General features: G+C 38.7%; 6 protein-coding genes across 11 annotated transcripts; 3 read left to right on the top strand and 3 right to left on the bottom strand.

Annotated features, from left to right (window-relative positions):
- Window positions 1-117: 117 nt before the first annotated feature.
- Window positions 118-1168, bottom strand: LOC103838228. Its single transcript, XM_009114976.3, has 2 exons — window positions 593-1168; window positions 118-516 (listed from the first exon to the last, which is right to left on the bottom strand). Exons 1-2 carry the CDS (start codon window positions 722-724, stop codon window positions 223-225), a joined length of 426 nt encoding a protein of 141 aa, XP_009113224.1. The 5' UTR covers window positions 725-1168; the 3' UTR covers window positions 118-222.
- A 259-nt stretch (window positions 1169-1427) lies between these two features.
- On the bottom strand, window positions 1428-3163 carry LOC103836677. 2 transcript variants are annotated; one of them, XM_009113316.3, is made up of 3 exons: window positions 2758-3163; window positions 2558-2676; window positions 1428-1658 (listed from the first exon to the last, which is right to left on the bottom strand). In XM_009113316.3, exons 1-3 carry the CDS (start codon window positions 2916-2918, stop codon window positions 1639-1641), a joined length of 300 nt encoding a protein of 99 aa, XP_009111564.1. In that variant the 5' UTR covers window positions 2919-3163; the 3' UTR covers window positions 1428-1638. The 2 variants fall into 2 exon arrangements, with proteins under 2 accessions (XP_009111564.1, XP_009112229.1); XM_009113981.3 differs by lacking the exon at window positions 1428-1658 and adding an exon at window positions 1719-2023.
- Window positions 3164-3350: 187 nt separating this feature from the next.
- Window positions 3351-4461, top strand: LOC103835157 (glycine-rich RNA-binding protein 10). Of its 3 annotated transcripts, XM_033280537.1 has the most exons (3): window positions 3351-3604; window positions 3882-4068; window positions 4219-4461. In XM_033280537.1, the coding sequence occupies exons 1-3, from the start codon at window positions 3494-3496 to the stop codon at window positions 4257-4259; spliced, it is 339 nt and encodes a 112-aa protein (XP_033136428.1). In that variant the 5' UTR covers window positions 3351-3493; the 3' UTR covers window positions 4260-4461. The 3 variants fall into 3 exon arrangements, with proteins under 3 accessions (XP_033136428.1, XP_009109892.1, XP_009110538.1); XM_009111644.3 differs by having other exon boundaries at window positions 3882-4461; XM_009112290.3 differs by having other exon boundaries at window positions 3440-3746; window positions 3882-4439.
- A 241-nt stretch (window positions 4462-4702) lies between these two features.
- LOC103833283 (protein RADIALIS-like 1) lies at window positions 4703-7435 on the top strand. Its single transcript, XM_009109671.3, has 2 exons — window positions 4703-7053; window positions 7186-7435. The coding sequence occupies exons 1-2, from the start codon at window positions 6791-6793 to the stop codon at window positions 7208-7210; spliced, it is 288 nt and encodes a 95-aa protein (XP_009107919.1). The 5' UTR covers window positions 4703-6790; the 3' UTR covers window positions 7211-7435.
- Window positions 7436-7832: 397 nt separating this feature from the next.
- On the bottom strand, window positions 7833-8812 carry LOC103834204 (40S ribosomal protein S25-4). 2 transcript variants are annotated; one of them, XM_018654198.2, is made up of 4 exons: window positions 8669-8812; window positions 8502-8577; window positions 8212-8346; window positions 7833-8107 (listed from the first exon to the last, which is right to left on the bottom strand). In XM_018654198.2, coding segments are annotated over exons 1-4 (327 nt in total). In that variant the 5' UTR covers window positions 8671-8812; the 3' UTR covers window positions 7833-7993. The 2 variants fall into 2 exon arrangements, with proteins under 2 accessions (XP_018509714.1, XP_009108831.1); XM_009110583.3 differs by having other exon boundaries at window positions 8502-8576; window positions 8662-8805.
- Window positions 8813-8882: 70 nt separating this feature from the next.
- On the top strand, window positions 8883-11334 carry LOC103831756 (chaperone protein dnaJ 10). Of its 2 annotated transcripts, none has more exons than XM_009108033.3 (10): window positions 8883-9012; window positions 9223-9327; window positions 9547-9606; window positions 9717-9799; window positions 9889-10054; window positions 10134-10263; window positions 10353-10511; window positions 10600-10772; window positions 10854-10934; window positions 11022-11334. In XM_009108033.3, exons 2-10 carry the CDS (start codon window positions 9241-9243, stop codon window positions 11115-11117), a joined length of 1035 nt encoding a protein of 344 aa, XP_009106281.1. In that variant the 5' UTR covers window positions 8883-9012; window positions 9223-9240; the 3' UTR covers window positions 11118-11334. The 2 variants fall into 2 exon arrangements, with proteins under 2 accessions (XP_009106281.1, XP_009106992.1); XM_009108744.3 differs by having other exon boundaries at window positions 8910-9012; window positions 9220-9327.
- The last annotated feature ends 66 nt before the right edge of the window (window positions 11335-11400 follow it).

The raw sequence follows: 11400 nt of genomic DNA, 5'->3' as shown, positions 1-11400 counted from the left end.
CCAGCGTTTGTGTTTTTTAGGTAACCATAAGTTCAAAACAAGCGTTTGCTATCAAGACGCAGAAACTTAGCGTTTCAAGCATTTTCCTTGACAAATTTTTTTAGTTGATGAATCATGTAAAAGGAAAACTGACGTTGCATTTCATGTAATGAATTTTTGGAATAGAGAACAAACATTAATCCAAAGAAAAAGAAAAAAATCTTGATATTGTTCAAACTTCTTTCATGGTGCTGCTGCTTCGCTTTCGACTTCCTCTGGCTTCGCCTCTGTTTCTGTCTCTTTCACAGTCGCATCGTCCATCACTTTCTCCTCACAAACAGTCTCTTCATTCCTAACCTTCTGCTCACCAGCCGGAACATTTTTCTCTGCTGCCGGAGATTTTGTCTCTTTTATCGGAGATTTGATCTCTTTGGGTGGAGATTTTGCCTCGGACAAAGCTGTTTTCAGATCTGTAGTTACCGGAGTCTTTTCCGGTGTTGTCTTCTCGTCCTCCATTGTTTTCTTCTCTGCCATGGCCTATTAACCAAAAATCACAAACGACATTATATAATAACATCCCAAAAGCTACTACATTAACGTTTTAGCGACTTACTTGAAGGAACAAGTTTCTAAGAGATTTCGCAGCGTCGACCTTCTGATCTCCAAGAAGCAAAGTCTCAAACTCCTCCGGTGCCGGAGCTCCGGCTGACGTCAGAACTTTTGGCTTTAGTGCACAATTCCCCATGTTGCTATGCTTTTATTATTATCTGGATCGAGTTATTATATTAAGAACAAGAGCTGCTGTTATATAGGCATGCACACACACATGTAGTGTATTTAGCTTTCCCCGTCCATTGCGTTACGCGGTTTAATTACATTATATGAGATGGAGATCCAGATAGACTATAAGACGATTGTTTTTCCTAATACGATAATATTATCCGCTTTTTTTTTGGTATTTAGATTTCTACTTTCACTAAGCAGAAATAACGTTTAAATGACTAATTAATGCCGAAAGTTTTAATAACGGAATGCTGAATCCTGTATATCTTGGATTAGAGATTGCAATAATATGTTTTCCATAATAATTAAATGTAGCAGCTAGTAGTTTTCCTAAAGGGAGTTAGTTTACTTTTTTTTGCTACAGCTTTAACTTTTTTTCCAGCCTGTTGGTAATTTAATGAAGAAGCTGGCGAGATTGGCGTTGGACGATTTGTCAGTTTGTCAAGTGTAATTCTCTAGTAACCCAGTAGTGTAGTTACATAGTTGGTGGACCAAAAAAAGAAACTAAAAAAGAGAGTTTATGCTAACATCATTATTATTAATAAATGGGTTTAGGAGTAGACTGCAAGAATGTTTGGATTCACAATTATTGGTTGGTAGGGTTTTTAAGTTTGATTATGTTCGTTAAAATTGAAGAACCAACTCTAGTGTTAGCTAGACTAAGATGATGATTAATACTTTTGAGATATTTTGGCACCCATTCCCTGGTCCAACAAGTCCCATCACATTAAGTAGAAGAACAAAAGAGCTGGGAAACAAAAACAATCTGGTTCCGTAACTGGTAATCTGGTACCATCAAGTGGTAGTCTTAAGCAGTACAATATCAAGTATCAACCCATGGAAGCTTCAAGATTAAGACCAATGCTAATGATGGTGTCACCGAGGAACTCCCAGCTCTAAAGAGACGATAAGAAATAGGAAGAAAATCAGCAAACAATATTCAGAATATGAAAAAAAAAGCGGAAGAGTTTCTGCATTGTAAATTGCACGATCAATCGTAACTGGGTTTCAATGCAAGAAAAATCCCAAAATGTGTGGATCCAAGATTAGTAAAACTTTGAAGGAACAAGTCCTTGTGAACCATAACCATACATGGGACAAAAGAGTTCAAAACTAGAAGAAAAAAACATTATTCTTCATCATTCATTCATTTTGCCTGAATGCAAGTCGTGGTAAAGTTCTAATTATTTTTGTTGGGATTATTTGTTCGCCTTATAAAGATCCAGGCAGCAGACCGGGGGTCACAAAGGCGTGGCAAGTCCTATCGAATTAAGTAGAGGAACACAAGTCAGAGAAGCAAAGCTTTAAGACATAACACAAGCAAGTAAGAATCTAAGACCAACCATATATTCCTATCTAAAGTCTGTCAAAAGTTTAGATCCTTATCATGCATTGTATGTACTTCCTCATCGAACCATACTGAGTGAAGAAGACACAATTGATGCACAGCTTTTGTTTACTTTATTAAAATTTATTTAGTGAAGCAGTTTTGATTGTTTAAGTCTTAAAAATAGAACAGACTAACGAAAATAGTCTTGCCACACACACACACACAGCTACGCTTCTAATCAAGAATATCATCTAAACCACCAATAACGAATTTTAGTACGGTTTCATCTTAAACATTGCCATGAAAGAGTATCAACCCCATTCCAAAAAAAAAAGAGAACTAATCATTACATCTTCAGCTTCGATTTTATTTTCAAAGTGATAAAGCATGAAAATATATACAATCTACTCACAAAAACTAGCACAAAGGCAACAAACTTAAGGAAAAAAAAGGATGAGAATTTACCCAGGGAAAGCCAGCTCCAGCAGGAGGAATCGGCAGCGATGCTTGAACGGAGCCGAGCTGAAGCAACCGCACTATGAAGTGGGATCATCGTTTCAACGCTTCCCAAAGCAGACAGAACCCTTCACATTTCAAACATGGCTCTTCTCTAAATTTCTGAAGACTTTATAGGCAATTAAGGATTAGGAACTGAGTGTGGTCACCTTGAAGCGCGAGGGATGGATTGGGAGACTGAAGCAAAATGAGATGAAGTCGTCGTCGTCGTTGTGGGTTTAAGATTGAGGCACTTTTGAGTTACGGTTCTTGATCTCGATACTAAGTTTCTTGAACCACTCATTAGAGCTGATCTGCAAACCGATGCCATCTCTGTCTTTTAGATTCCTAAATTTGTTTTTCCTTCAACTGGAGAATCTGGAGGAGAGGTGAAATGGACTAAACCCTACAGCGAAACGCCGTCGTTTGACCTTTAATTAATTTTATTCATACACCGATCACGGATTCCATTCAGCTTCCGACCAGAAGTGACCAAGAGTAACATACAATCTCATTTGCCGTCAGATTCAATGGGCCAAAACTGTAGTAATATTCAGGCCCAATAGTTATCACATTGAGCAGAGACGGAGGATAGAAGCGTCATAGCATGTGGGGAATAAATAAAAGATACTATTTAAATGCAGAGATATTTTGTTTGCCCGGAACGAGGAGAAAGAAATCTTTGTTTTCCTAAAGAGCACACAGTCACACTCACATGATGGTGGGCCTATCCCACTAACCATTTAACCGCACCTCCTAATCATAGTTCTGGGCAGCCCTAGAAAATATCTTAACCCTAGTTACTACGTCATCTCCCTCTATAAATGAAGAGGTTCCGTCTTATCATCTCAAATCACAAGTCTCTTTCTCTCTCTCATTATTTTTCTCCGTTTTTAAAACAAAAAAATGTCTGCAGAAGTAGAGTACCGGTGCTTCGTCGGGGGCCTAGCATGGGCCACCGGAGATGCTGAGCTAGAGAGGACGTTCTCACAGTTCGGCGAAGTTATCGATTCAAAGGTCCGTTACACACGAGAGATCGGACTCCAGGATGGTTCTGATCCTCGGCGGATCTGATTCCGATCTGTGTTTCTCTGTTACTTGATTCGATTACTCTGTTACTATGTTCTTTGTTACTACTGTTACTTGCTTTGTCCCATCGGTACGTTTAATCTTCCTGCTGCTTTTACGAGCCCGGAGAACGTTACGATTTCTTTGTTTCCATCCATCATCGCTTTTTTTGATTCATTCAGCTTGCTCTGTTGCTGATGGTTGTTTTTGATATGGTTATTGACAGATCATTAACGATCGTGAGACTGGGAGATCGAGGGGATTCGGATTCGTGACCTTCAAGGATGAGAAGTCCATGAGGGATGCTATCGATGAGATGAACGGAAAGGAGCTCGACGGACGTACCATCACCGTCAACGAGGCTCAGTCTAGAGGAAGCGGCGGTGGAGGAGGCCGTGGTGGAGGTGGATACGGTGGCCGTGGAGGTGGTGGTTACGGTGGAGGCGGCGGTGGATACGGTGACAGACGTGGAGGTGGAGGTTACGGATCTGGAGGTGGCGGCCGTGGAGGCGGCGGTTACGGTGGAGGTGGAGGATACGGTGGTGGTGGTGGCAGACGTGAAGGAGGTGGTGACGGTGGATACGGAGGAGGCGGTGGATGGTAATCGATAATGAAGTGGTTGTTTTGCTGCCTCCTCTGTTATCGGTTTAGATTTGCTTCCGTATGAATGTTTCTCCGGTTTGGTTTGGTTCTGGATTTCTTGTTTACTTTTTTGTTGTAACGGATCGTTAAAGTCTTGCTTGCCTGTAACGAAATGTTAAATCGCATCTTGTTCTCTAATTGATTAGCTTCTCTTGATTTCTCTATTTTCACCGTCGCGTAATACTCATTCGTCGGCCGGTCAGCTATTATGAACACATTTATATAATTAAGCTTATGTTTTTAAATTATAAGTGTTATTCGACAGTCCTTTTGATTTAAGATGCTCATCATTATTGCGTTTAAGAGATTGAATAGATGATATGAGTTGTTATAGATTTAGACCAGATCTTATCTTTTGACTTTTGATTAAGAATATATAAGCTAAAAAGACAGAAATATACTCCGAATATTCTCTTTCCGTTTTTATAATTATACTTTTCTTCAATGTCGACATATTTTTCACAAGTAAAGATATACTCGATTATTTGAAACGTATATAAAGATTTCAACATTCCCAAAAAGGTTTATTTCAGTGTTGAATATAATAAATTTTGAAGTAACAAATTGGCCAATAATCTCTCTCCAAAACAGTTTGAAAGTACCCAAATGTATTTATGGCAAAATGTGAAGGAACAGATTTTCTCCATGAAATGATCTTAACATAACTATTAACAGAATCACGTAATTTTTAAGCTGTATGATCATATCTTTGCTCTTGTATAATAAACTATTTAAAGCTCCGACTAGGAAACATTATGTGCAGTTGTTGAACAGAGTTCTTGATTGCTTTGTCAGAAAAAAGTAACTCTGCGTTTGTTCACAAAATTTAGAAGAGTGTGAAGATTCTCCATTTGCCAACTTCTTATGATCAAAGATATCGAAACAAAGTAGGTTTCTGCATCTAATTGAGCTTACATAAGGATTCGTTTGTCAAGTTGCAGAAGGACCAACCACTCGCTGAGGAATATAATATAAGTATATAACACTTGGTCTTCGCAAGAAAATGCTTACCCTTCCCTTTCTTTTTTTTTATTCCCTACATATTCGTGGAAAGCTACTGTGATGATAGTTTACACTGTCTAGGGGCAACGTGTTTCAAGTATGGCCTTGTTATCTTCATATATAAGAAGAATGGAAGCCCAATATATGGAATAAAATCCAACAAATCTTTACTCAAGTGTAACTTTTCATATATCACCAAAGTAAAGATGCAGAGTATCCCTCCCATATTGAGTAACAACCAATTCATTCAGATGTTCCTGTAAACGAATCACTGTACAGCTAAGGAGATTCCCCCAAAGCTCAAACTTAAGTACTGTACGTGGGGGATATCTGTGTAATTACTACCATTTTAACACCTCTTGCCCTAAGGCAAAGAAAAAGAAAAGACGATGCGAATATATACACTGTGAATGGACTACTTGCAGTCAGAATCCCGTAAGCAACTTGAACCCTATATATATCTCTGGAATATATTATGCGCCAACCAGCCTCATGATTAAGATTCATTTACATGGTTTGAACTTTTCTTTCTTGTAACGTAAGTTTTATACTCTAATCTATTCAGCTACCACAACCAGGAGAAATATCTATAACCAGGAGTAGCACAAATGCAAGTATCTCCAAGAAGAGTGATACAAAGAAGTTACAGGTAAAAGTCATTAACAGTAAATGCAACACAAGTTTTCAAAATCCACCAAGAAAAGTAACTGTTTAACCAACTGAAGACCAAATATGCAAATGAATGACCAAGCAAAAGGCATAGTTGGCAAACTTCCAAGGTAGAGTTGACCCCTTTTCACATCATATTTGATTTGATGTAGCTTGAAATAAATGGCCAAAAAAGATCATAGTTGACAATCAACAATAAAGTTTGATCCCCCAACTTCATTTCCTGCAACGACTTTAAAATTCAGAAGAACCTTTTGGTAGCTTGTCCCATTGATAAGAAATCTTAATAGCCAATTAATGTGATCCAGTTTATCTGCAATTTATTTTACTGTTCTAGTCAAAGAACTAACAGAGAATTTTCTCCGGAGGACAGAGTTTTCCACAAAGTAGATGAATATTGACATATAATTTACTAACTTCCCTAACCTTAATCTAGAACATAGCTCATCTCTAACTGACTTGGCATGGTAGATAAGTAATCACGTACAGCAAATCTTCCTGCCTAGCTTCAAACTCAAAATGTAATAAGGAAAAAAGAACTTAGAACCAAAGTATTATAAGTGATTTGTTCGGATCTTTTAGATACTGATCTCCACCAATATTGGCTGATATTCTCTTTTACTGCTCGCTAGGCGATTCCTATGGAGACATGGACTTTAAATTATCTTCAACTCCACAAGATATTTGTATTAACAACTGGCACTATCCAAACTCATCTTACATCTTCTTCTTTATAAAAAGGAAGCCTTCTGGAGCATAAGTGCACATATCATCCTCTTGACTTGCAATCTTCCCATCCATAAAAAAAAATCTCTTATCACAATGGCATCAAGCTCAGTGTCTTCTCACAGCTCTGGTTCGTGGACAGCTAAGCAGAACAAAGCCTTTGAGCAGGCTCTAGCAACCTATGACCAGGATACTCCTAACCGATGGCACAATGTTGCCCAAGTTGTTGGTGGAAAAACAACGGAAGAGGTAAAGAGACACTATGAACTCCTTGTGCAAGATATCAACAGCATTGAGAACGGTCTTGTCCCGTTCCCAAACTACAACACCAATGGCAGGCTGTTTCAGGAAGAAAAGAGGTATCTATTTAACTACAGTAGACGTTTATATAGCAAAACAAGCTACCAAAGTTGTGATAATGTTAGTTCAAGATACGTCTGTAGAGATTTTATAATCAACGTCTCTCACTATTGTGTTTACATAATATGTAGGATGAGAAATATGAGGCTGCAGTGAATAAAGAAGATACACTGATCGGTTCTTCTCTCAGCCATCCATCTCAATTGGCAAATTGTTGTTTACTTTCCCCCAAAAGCTTAGACGCTACCAAATCTCTCAGATACCTCAAATCTTTAATCATTCAAGTTGTGTTAGGTTTATTTTGTAATGAAAAGTCCAACTTCATGATGAATCATTGTCTTTTAACTATTGCTGAAAATAAAGAAGAAAGTCTCGGTCACATACGATGAAAAATCTACCTGAACTCAGCCATTTCTGAGAGTACAAATAATGTTTTAATGAAGACTCAGTCATGGCGGGAAATATGATGGTTGCAAAAAGACAACGGATCCTTATTTACACCTTTATTGCATATTGAATAATGAGCCTCTTAGAGAAATTTGGGCCTAAATGCCCATTTAAATGAATAAATTCTGTCTTGTTTGCTTCGTGGTTGACATTTCACAGCGATGGACGGTTATGTTTCATTCAGACACCACGAGTTTCTATGGCTCGATGATCGCCGTCGCAAAAGGAATAGCTTGGTCCGGTTGCTAGTATTTCCAGATGAAATTCATGGCTTAAATCAAATCCGTTGATTATCGCATTCTAGAAAATGATACGTAAACGACAAGACGGATTAACAAATGAAGCCACTGGTTGAATCAAATTTAGTAATCTCAATGCATCTTAAACGGAACCAAAACCAGTATTCTATCGAGTTCCTGAAGAAGTAATCAAACAATGTAACCAAAAACAAATCGAAGGCCAAAGCTCAATCACGAACAAAACATATTTTTTTTAAGTGTTGGTGGCACGAGTGTAGATCTGCTGGCTAGAGTGAGCAGCGACCATCCTGATCACACCTTTGGCCATCAGCTCCCTAATCGCCCTCCTTGCTAGAGAACCGTTAATCTGGTCCAATGTGGATCATCAGAGTGTTATGCTTAAGATCATATTAATTATATTATTACTAATACGGACCAGAGTGTTATTCTTAGATCATATAAAAAATATACCCTCATACGGTCAGAGAGAATGGAAGGAGTGATGAGCTTGAACTTGGGAGCTTCAGTGAGAAGCTTGTCGTAAGTAGCCTGATCAAACAACACCATGTTGTTCACCTTCTCCTTTTGCTTCCCCTTGCTCCACTTCTGTTATCCACAACATTCAACAATGATACCAATATCAATAGTCAAACAAAAGTATTCATCATTTCACCAACTCAACTTATTAAACATGACAGTTCACAGAAACCCAAATGTAGCTAACATGCATATGTTAATAGGGGACATGATAGAAAACGAACCTTCTTCTTCTGCTTTCCACCTCCGGATTTGGCCGGCTTAGATGACGGCGGTGGAACCTTGTCCTTCTTCGGCGCCTGTAACAAGTAACACGAATGTAACGATTAATACGAGAAAAATAGATCTGCTTAGACATAAACAGAAAAGAAACAGTAGTGATACCATGTTGATGTTGGTTTGGACGGAGAAGCGAACGGCGAAGGAGAAGCTGAAAAATGAGGAGGAGGAGGAGGCTGAGGTATTAAACAAATAAGAGTTTGTTCTCCCTTAGGGTTTCAAACGACCAGTATTCGTCAGAGCCCTTAGTGGGCCGGGTCTAAATAAGATGCCCAGTTGTACGAGGTATTCCAACATAGGGCCCGATATAAATCTTTTGGGACACGTGGCTCGCACAGAAAGTTTATAAAATTTTACTCCCTTATTCTCTGTCTGTAATAAACTTGCCAAATCTGAAATCTTCTATTTGCAGATCAATCCCAATCTCTTCCTCGTTTTTGTGCTCCACGAACATTCGTAAGTCTCTGTCTTCCTCTGGTTATTCGTATACAGCCTCTCGAATCCAGCTTTAGTGTGTTCCAATTCGATTTTTCATTTCCTAAATTCCTCCAGTTCTTTCCAAGATCTGTAATCAAATTTTAGTCGCATCTCCACAAGCTTTTATTCTTATTGATTATTGAATATCTGAATAGTATTACGTTTTCGTGTTTTCTTCCTTTTAAGAAGATATAGAGTCTGAGGGAAATGGTGAAGGAGAGTGAGTATTACGACGTGTTAGGCGTCAAGACTGATGCCTCAGCTGCTGACATTAAGAAAGCTTATTATATCAAAGTACCACTCACTCTTCCCCTTCTCTGTCTTATCATCACAGTTTTAGATCTCTCCTGAGTTTTAAGTAGTATCTTCTTGTCACATAGCTTTAGATTCGTAGATTTGGTTATGTAAATCAGATCACATAAACAATTATTTTAAAAGAAAATTCCAAATTTGGAAGCTTTTGGTTATGATTATAAGATATATTTCCCTTTTTTTGTTCTTTAATGTGGGCAGGCAAGGCAAGTTCATCCAGACAAGAACCCTAATGATCCTCAAGCTGCTAAAAACTTTCAGGTGATTAATCATGACACAAAAATGCTATCTTATAAGTTTGATTCACTAGGATTACTTTACTTGTTTAAATTCACTCTCGAATACTTTTAACACTGCTTATGTGAATGAAGGTGCTAGGTGAAGCTTACCAGGTTCTTAGCGATCCGGAGAAACGAACTGCTTATGATAACTATGGCAAAGAAGGTGTTCAACAGTAAGTTTCTCCTTCGCTTAAAAGTATATATCATGTGACTGGTGTTCCCATACTAATGTCAATTTTTTTTATTTTTTTTGTTGGTGCAGGGATGCAATGGTTGATCCTGCAGCTGTGTTCGGCATGCTCTTTGGCAGCGAGTTGTTTGAGGACTACATTGGCCAACTTGCTCTTGCTTCCATTGCATCACTCGACGCTGAAGTTGAATCCCATGAGCCTGAGATTAGGAAAAAACTGCTTCAAGACAAGATCAAAGTACCTACCTTGTTTTTCTTTTTTCTTTTTTTCTTTCTCTTGAACTGTTTTTTTTATGGTTATAATTCCTCGTGAGCAGGCGATGCAAAAGGAAAGGGAAGACAAGCTTGTCACTACGCTGAAGAACAAACTCGAACCATTCGTGGAAGGACAAACCGATGAATTTGTGAATTGGGCTACCGCTGAGGCTAGGCGACTCTCAACAGCTGGTAATCAGAGTCACCCTATAATAACTTGTGTTTTATTTTTGCCGCTCCTCAGTCAATGAAAGGCAAAAAAAAACTTTGGGTGCTGTCAGGTTTTGGGGAAGCAATGCTGCACACTGTGGGTTACATTTACACAAGAAAAGCTGCGAAAGAACTCGGAAAGGACAAACGTCTCATGAAAGTGCCCTTCTTAGCTGAATGGGTGCGTGACAAAGGCCACCAGATCAAATCTCAAGTGATGGCTGCTTCTGGTAAACTAAATAAAACAAATCTTTTTAAGTTGAGTTTTCTTTGGGTAAACCAAAAACGATCCCTTTTTTTTCTTCTTCTCTCTCGTAGGTGCGGTTTCGTTACTTGTGTTGCAGGACGAAGTGAGCAAGCTGAACCAGGGAGAGAACAGAGAGGAGCATATTCAGAAAGCCATCGAAGCTAAAAAAGATGCAATGCTTCAGTCCCTTTGGCAAATCAATGTGCTTGACATCGAATCAACCTTATCTCGCGTCTGCCAAGCGGTATGTGATTTGGTTCACTACTACTACTGTTGATCCTATTGTTACATGATATCATTACGTTGTTCTCTTGGTGTTTCTCAGGTGCTTAAAGATCCGAGTGTTTCAAAAGATGTTCTTCGAGCTAGAGCAAGAGGATTGAGGAAGCTCGGAAACATTTTCCAGGTGACCCATTAGCCCATATTAAACAACAATAAAAAAGTGTTTATTCTCTAACGTAACAGATCGAAACACTCTGCATCATTCTTACAGGGTTCTAAGAAACCCTACTCCAGAGAAAATAGCTTGCGCCACGAAGGTGCCGCCGTGAAACTTGATGCCGGAGATTCCTCTAAACCGGCGACTTAAGTTCGAACCAAAACGATCGGTTATTGAATGTTTATGTGAAGTGGTGGTTTCGTCTTTAAATTCCCTTTTCTTTATTGAAATCTTTTACCTTCCGTGTTGGCTTTCACGAAACTCAAGGTGGCGTGTTGTGTAAGGTACTTGATACATGGACATGGTTTTTTCGTGTTTTTTATAAGTTGGCCCCTCGAATATAATAAAATTTCTACTTTGGAATATATAGTCTTTTGTGTTATAAACGGCCCCATCTACCGACGTCACTAAGGAAAGCTGCCGGATAATTATT

The sequence above is a fragment of the Brassica rapa genome, chromosome A01 (genome assembly GCF_000309985.2).
Source record: "Brassica rapa cultivar Chiifu-401-42 chromosome A01, CAAS_Brap_v3.01, whole genome shotgun sequence".
NCBI classification, from domain to species: domain Eukaryota; kingdom Viridiplantae; phylum Streptophyta; class Magnoliopsida; order Brassicales; family Brassicaceae; genus Brassica; species Brassica rapa.
The sequence above is the reverse complement of the archived record's forward strand: the minus strand, read 5'-3'. Positions and strand labels throughout refer to the sequence as shown.